The sequence below is a fragment of the Borostomias antarcticus genome (assembly GCF_949987555.1).
Source record: "Borostomias antarcticus genome assembly, chromosome: 3".
Lineage (NCBI taxonomy): Eukaryota > Metazoa > Chordata > Actinopteri > Stomiiformes > Stomiidae > Borostomias > Borostomias antarcticus.
Window position 1 is genome coordinate 32669964 of NC_140236.1, and position 7500 is coordinate 32677463.

Here is a 7500-nt window from a genome sequence, read left to right on the forward strand (position 1 = left end):
CCTCTGCTCTCCTCTCCTCCTCTCCCCTCCTCTGCTCTCCTCTCTCCTCCTCTGCTCTCCTCTCCTCCTCTCCCCTCCTCTGCTCTCCCCTCCTCTGCTCTCCTCTCCTCCTCTCCCCTCCTCTGCTCTCCTCTCTCCTCCTCTGCTCTCCTCTGCTCTCCTCTCTCCTCCTCTGCTCTCCTCTCTCCTCCTCTGCTCTCCTCTCCCCTCCTCTGCTCTCCTCTCTCCTCCTCTCCCCTCCTCTGCTCTCCACTCCGCTAATGTTCACTGCGGTGTGCGTGTGTACGTATGTTTGTGTGCGTGCGTGTGTGTGTGTGTATGTTTGTGTGTGTGTGTGCGCGCGCGTGTGTGTGTGTGTGTGTGCGCGTGCGTGTGTCTGTGGTCTGTGTGTGTGTGTGTGTGTGTGTGTGTGTGTGTCTCCGTGTGTATGTGTGTGTGTCTCCGTGTGTATGTGTGTGTGTGTGTGTGTGTGTGTGTTCAGGTCCAGGGTGTACATGGCAGACCTGGAGTCAGCCCTCTACTACTCGCTCCGCGTGGAGCTGTCCTCTCACCCGGTCATCAGCGGCGAGGCACTGAGCGCGCTCAGACGCTACGTCTCCGTCCTCGCCAAGGTGAGACGCGCACGGAGACCGACAGCACTGCTCCTACTGCTCCCCCCCCACCCCCCCACACACACACACACACACACTCCCCCACACTGTGGACTTCCACCACCTATAAGGAATTCAGCTGTAGTTACAACAGCACGCCACTAGAGGGAGGGTGAGACAGTAGATTTTTTAGGCCAGTTGTGGCGTTCTCCTGTGTGAGTTATTATTACTCCATTTGGAACATTCTGGAACTCTGAACATTTACTAAGGTTAGCCTCGCCACTGTTTCGTAACGGAAACTGTCTAGATCTTATTAAGCGACTATTATTGAAACGTAGCGGTGCCCGTGTGTCTCATCATCGCTGAGGTCTGGAGAGGAGGTCGCTGACGGCCCAAACACACAAAGAGCTCCCCGGGGAGAAGGAGACGGCCCGCTACACGCGTGTCCCCCGGGGAGAAGGAGACAGCCCGCTACACGCGTGTCCCCCGGGGGAGTAGAAGCGTGGAGGCCGCGTGCGTCCCGCCTCTGTCCGCCGCCACCCCCCTTTCCACTTTATGCAGACAGACGCTGATTAGTATCTCCCCTCCTCCTCCTCCTCCTCCTCCTCTCCTCCTCCCCTCTGGTCCCTCCTCCTCCCCCTGTCATTTATCCTGTCCTCCCCTCCTCCTCCCCCTCCTCTCTTCCTCCTCCTCCCCTCTGGTCCCTCCTCCTCCCCCTGTCATTCATCCTGTCCTCCCCTCTCTCCTCCCCTCCTCCCCGCCCTATCCCACCATTTCTCTTTCAATTAAACCCACCCCCCCTTCTCTCTGTCCAGCTGTAGTCAGAAGTGTGAGTGTCGGCCAGGGAGGCTGTGATGAGGCCTGGGACAGTAAGACAGTGACCTCAGCCCTGGCTCAGAGTCAGCCTGCTCACCCAATCTCTGGGATTATATCTGATTCCCTGGGGAGGTGTTCTAGCCAGCATGTGTGACGCGTGCATGTTTGTGTGTGTGTGTGTGTGTGTGTGTGTGTGTGTGTGTGTGTGTGTGCGTGAGAGAGAGAGAGAGAGAGAGAGGGATACAGCACGTGCCTGAATGTGTGCCTATGTGTGTATGAGCATGCCTGCTTGCCTGCCTGTGTGTGTGTGTGTGTGTGTGTGTGTGTGTGTGTGTGTGTGTGTTTGCATTTGCGTGTGTGTGTGTATGTGACAGGGGGTGGAGTGGGTACTTGGGCCCCCCATTAACTCCAGTTTGTTTAGTCAATACCCTCCAAGTCCCAGTGGTACTTTAGCGAGTCCCCTAGCAGCGAGGCCTGGCCGGGGACTGGGCTTGTCATTGTGACAGTATCTATTGACGTTTTGTCTGACCGCAAGCCATGTCCCAACAAAGAGGCCGTATATCCACTGGAGGCTGGTTTAGTTAACAAAAAAACAAAAAAAGAATTGTTTTTGTTTACATTGACTACTGTTTTTCGAGTTGTAAATACGCCGTATTCAAGCGTTTCACTCTAAGAATCACAGTCGGCGTGTGTTTATCACACAACACAGTGAGAGTCCTCTACAGTGCGTCCAGAAATGACTCACGCTTTAATGGGATCATCACGCAGGTGACTCACTGGGTCTCTCTCTCTCTCTCTCTCTCTCTCTCTCTCTCTGGAACGGCAGAACGCGTTGCCGGGGACACGCTGGTCACCGGCGGCGACGCTGCAGATATAGAATTATCGCTACGGTGACGCATTCCTCCGCGGCAGCGATGCACGCGTTTGTGTTCTAGAACCTTCTCGGTGGCCGTGGAATGCTGTTGTCACCGTCCCTCAGTCTGCGTCTAGGGCGACGTGTAAACACAGTTGTGTTGTTGTTATTCGTCGCAGTGGGAGGCGACGTGGTTACGCGAAATGGCGAGATTTGCTGTCCGCCCGTGCCAAGCTGAATCCGGATTTATGAGTCCTGCGTACCATGTACCAAGGATTAATAAAAGTGCATCTTGGGAAGCGGGAGAGTATTACAGCCAGGGAGGGGTTACTAGAGATTACTGCTCCTCTATCCTGCTTTTCTTCAAAGAAGCGCACACCCTCGAGCCAGAGGGAGGGGAGGACCAAGGGGATAAAACAAAGAATTAGGGGGAGGCTCGTCTCCAAATCCCTCCACCCACCGTCCATCTCTCTCTGCCCTGCGGTGAGGGGTGCAGAGCTGGGCCACGGAGGGTTGATAGGGTTAATTTAGCTCAGGTAAGGCTGGCCACGGAGGGTTGATAGGGTTAATTTAGCTCAGGTAAGGCTGGCCACGGAGGGTTGATAGGGTTAATTTAGCTCAGGTAAGGCTGACCATGGAGCAGGTTTGATAGGGCTAGGTTAGCTCAGGTAAGGCTGACCGTGGAGCAGGTTTGATAGGGCTAGGTTAGCTCAGGTAAGGCTGACCGTGGAGCAGGTTTGATAGGGCTAGGTTAGCTCAGGTAAGGCTGACCGTGGAGCAGGTTTGATAGGGCTAGGTTAGCTCAGGTAAGGCTGACCATGGAGCAGGTTTGATAAGGCTAGGTTAGCTCAGGTAAGGCTGACCAGGGAGCAGGTTTGATAGGGCTAGGTTAGCATAGTTAGCGTAGGCTAGGGCTACGGCGTCGTTAGCATAGTAACAGATCGGACTGCTGGGGCGTCTCAGAGCTTGGTGTTCAGCTGGGGCGTCTCAGAGCTTGGTGTTCAGCTGGGGCGTCTCAGAGCTTGGCGTTCAGCTGGGGCGTCTCAGAGCTTGGTGTTCAGCTGGGGCATCTCAGAGCTTGGCGTTCAGCTCGTATTTCTGGGGATGATGGATAGATGGGCAGGGCAGGGGGGCAGAGAGCAGGTGGGGGGTCAGATCGCCAGGGGTTTCACTCAGTGGCATATCTATTGGTCCCTGAGGTGGAGTGAGGCGGGATTGAATAAAAAAGGGCTTCCCTGTGTGTCACGGAGCGGGGGGTTGGGGACGGGGAGGGGGGGGCAAACGGCGACAGATGCCCCCCTCTCTCTCTCTCTCTCTCTCTCTCTCTCTCTCTCTCTCTCTCTCTCTCTCTCTCTCTCTCTCTGAGCGTCCCTCTGGGGGGAGGCTGTGGTTTCTCAAGTGCTGATACTAATCGGATCACACATGACATAATGCCAGGGTGAAGTGGATTGTCATAGTCCACAGAAAGGCTCGGGGAGGGACGGGGGGGGGGGGGGGGAAGATGGTGTGTGTGTGTGGGGGGGGGGGGGGGGGGGGGCAGGGGGGTGTAACGGGGAGTGATATGGGTGGTGTAGTGGTTAGAAAGGGGGTTGAGGATGTCGTCGGGCTGAAAAGGTGTGGACCCCCCCCCCCCCTCCTTCTTGGTCTAACGGTAGAACTCAGTAGGAGCGTTATTGCGGCGGTGGAAGCCTGGAGGACCGGGGGTTCGACGCCGGCTCGGTCAGGAACCCCGTGGCTCGTTTCCGGCCCAGACGTCGAGGCTATTGTTGCCAGGGGGGGGGGGTTGGACGGAGGCGCAGAAGGTGGCTAGGAAGAGTGTGATAACACGATGAGTGTTTGGTCCGACCAAAGCCCATTATTCTGCCCTTCTGACTTCTGAGTCTTGCCGCTCTATTCATGTGAGCTAATGAGCTTTTCTGACTGGTTGGAGCCCAGGGCCGGGGCCAGGGCAGATAAACCAGTTATGGTTTGGGAGCAGCAGCTCCTTAACACACCCCAGCTGGGTATAGGCCTGGGGCTAGGGCCAGGGGGCTAGGAGCTGGAGCTGGGTATAGGCCTGGGGCTATGGGGCTAGGGCCAGGGGGCTAGGGGCTGGAGCTGGGTATAGGCCTGGGGCTAGGGCCAGGGGGCTAGGAGCTGGAGCTGTGTATAGGCCTGGGGCTAGGGCTTGGGAACTAGGACCAGAGGGGGGAGGATGATTATAGGGCTAGGGACCTGGACTGGGACTGGGGTTGGGGTCTATCTGTGAATACTCCAGCTCCTGTGTGTGTGTGTGTGTGTGTGTGTGTGTGTGTGTGTGTGTGTGTGTGTGTGTGTGTGTGTGTGTGTGTGTGTGCGTGTATGCACGCGCAGCTGTTATGAAAGTGGCACGGGTGAGTGTGTGACGGGTGAGTGTGTGACGAGTGAGTGTGTGACAGGTGAGTGTGTGTAGTTGAACAGATGGTTGAGACCAAATTGAAAAGACTCGGGAGCACAAATCAAAAAATAGGAGCACCTTTGGGAAGACGTGTCACATGACCCCCCTCCATACATACAAGCGTGTGAAACGCATAAACACACACACACACACACACTCACTTACCCCACTGATACATGCACATACACACACACACACACACACACACAGTAATGTGTGGCTGTCTCACCTGGTTAAAGCTGGCTGTAATGGTATCAAACAGGGATGCCCAGTATCTGGACAATATTGTCTCTTATCATTACTATCCTATCCTTTCATAACCTATGGCTTAATCCAGATGACGAAGCGTGGCGTGTGTGTGTTCTAGTCTTAATCCCTCCTGTCAGACTCACGTTCTCCGGCCCGGCCCCTGCAGGCAGAAGAGCGTCCGTTCGTGACTGAGACCTCTTACCTGTCTGTCTGCACCCGGCGCCCTGCGGTTAGCACCAGCCGTTACCACGGCAGCAGAGTGTCTGTTTTGTGGTCTGTGTGCCATTAAGGTTAAACCCTCAGGAGGTTGGGATGAGGTTTTCAACCTCAGCCCCCAAAACCTGTAGGCGCGGTCTCCCCTACTGTACACAAATTAAGCCAAGTCCTGGAATACATGCGCTAATGTCAACAGCCCTGTCTACAACTCCAAAGTGGGGTGCTTGAACTTCCAAGCAAGGGAAAAGTTCCCTGAGGGGAAAAAGATGCTATTGAAGAATCTCCATTGACGGTGTTTTGTTGTTGAAGAGTGGGCTAGTCTGGTCTAGCTAGGCTTGGTGAAGTGGCCCAATCATTACAGTGCAGAGCCGGGCGCAGGATTTGCCGGCTGGCTATTGGGGCTCAGCGAGGAACAGTTAGTCAGTAGTTGATATTGTTCCTGTCTGGTGTCTAATGTGTCTCTAATGCCTCCTCTGTCACCACCGGCCTCGGGCTTCAGCCCCTGGGATTTCCTGTCTCCCACAATGCCTAGCTGTTAGTTACCGTGTCAGGTTCCCTCACACGCCATGTTGCCCTGACAACTGCTGAGGGTTGGTGAACGTAAACAGACAGACTCCCTGCCTCTTTCAGCATGTAGTCGCCATGGGTATTCCTAGAACAGGAAGTAAGTACAATAGACAAGAAGAGAAACTCCAGGGTTCGATTCAGACTGACGGTACCGTTGTAACACACAGATGACCTGGAAAACTACAACCATTATAGCACATGCTGCTATAAACAAAGCAGGTGGTGGTGGTGGTGGTGGTGGTGGTGGTGATGATGATGATGATGATGATGATGAGGATGATGACAATGACAGTGATGATGTTGAGGATGATGAAGATGATGGTGGTGGTGGTATAGATGATGATGTTGATGATGATGATGATGAAGACCCCTCTCTCTCTCCCCTTGTGTCAGTACTTCCCAGGTCGTCCCATGGTCAAGAACCTGTTGAAGTCGATGGACACGTGGCTGCAGGCTAATGGACAGTCAGAGATCTCCTACAGAGCCCTGAGGGAGGCCACGGAGGTGAGAGGTCACGCAGACAGAACCACTCAGAATAGTCATGCCAAGACCAACCACCAATCAGAATAGTCATGCCAAGACCAACCACCAATCAGAATAGTCATGCCAAGACCAACCACCAATCAGAATAGTCATGCCAAGACCAACCACCAATCAGAATAGTCATGCCAAGACCAACCACCAATCAGAATAGTCATGCCAAGACCAACCACCAATCAGAATAGTCATGCAAAGACCAACCACCAATCAGAATAGTCATGCCAAGACCAACCACCAATCAGAATAGTCATGCCAAGACCAACCACCAATCAGAATAGTCATGCCAAGACTAGTCTGGCGATACCAGACTTTCGAGATCTCCGCCTCCGAAAGTCTGGAGACATCAGCTGAATCCCAATCTGAGTGCGCAAACCGCACTTGCGGCCCCTCGCACTTGTGGCCTGAGGCCTGAGCACTTAATTGACGTCAGCTGGAAGGGCCAGAGGGTGCAGGGCCGTGAATTAAATGGGACAGCACTTCCAGTTTCGCTCAATGCCCCTCCCACTTCGTTTTCATTGGCTTCCGCGTTCCTCCGACGCAGAGGCTGCTCTGACGCTCCCTACAGCTCTGCAAATTGACCGATTGACGTCTGTTTTAATTTAATAATAATTAAAAAATTAGGTTGGGTGGGATATGTTTGCAGCATGTGGATTTCAAGATAAATGTTGTGTTATCTGCAAATGTCATCATTTATGTATGATGCACTCGGATCATGACTCGGATGCACTCAAGCACTGTGTCACATGAGACGCGGTGGGCTGTGGGTATTTTCTGCTCCTAAGTCCGTGAAATTGCGGACTTTCGGTAAGTGCGGTTACAGTGCGCAAAATGGCGCCGTGGCGCACTTGTGGACCTAGCAATTCCGTTTTGGAACTACCCTGAGCCCTTGTGGACTTAGCGGGAACGCGCATGTAAGGCCACAAGGCCGCGAGTGCTCTGCACTTTCGCCTAAGTGCGCGATTTGGGATTCAGCTATCGTCACTAGAACAGCGCTGAAAACCGACGCTAACAATCAGAGCCACTGCCTACATCTCCAATAGAGTGAAAGACCCGCCTTACTGGAAATGATGTCCTCCAAACAAACTGGAGTGGAGAAACAAAACAAAACATTCACCGCCCCGTTAGGAAGAACCGCCCTAAAGACATTTGATTGGTTCTGCAATGGAGGTTTTTCTCGATCTCTCAAATTGTTTCCACCCACTTTTAGTGGTGAAATCTAGATGAATGTCTTCAGTCTTCCATCTCTGGTTGAG

General features: G+C 53.8%; 1 protein-coding gene across 1 annotated transcript in view; it reads left to right on the forward strand.

Moving 5' to 3' along the window:
• Window positions 1-7500, forward strand: part of qsox1 (quiescin Q6 sulfhydryl oxidase 1) — a 28089-nt gene that overhangs the window by 9770 nt on the left and 10819 nt on the right. Inside the window, exons 8-9 of the mRNA XM_084436417.1 lie at window positions 482-611; window positions 6101-6211. Of these exons, the coding sequence (XP_084292543.1) occupies window positions 482-611; window positions 6101-6211 (241 nt within the window). The remainder of the gene's footprint in view (window positions 1-481; window positions 612-6100; window positions 6212-7500) is intronic.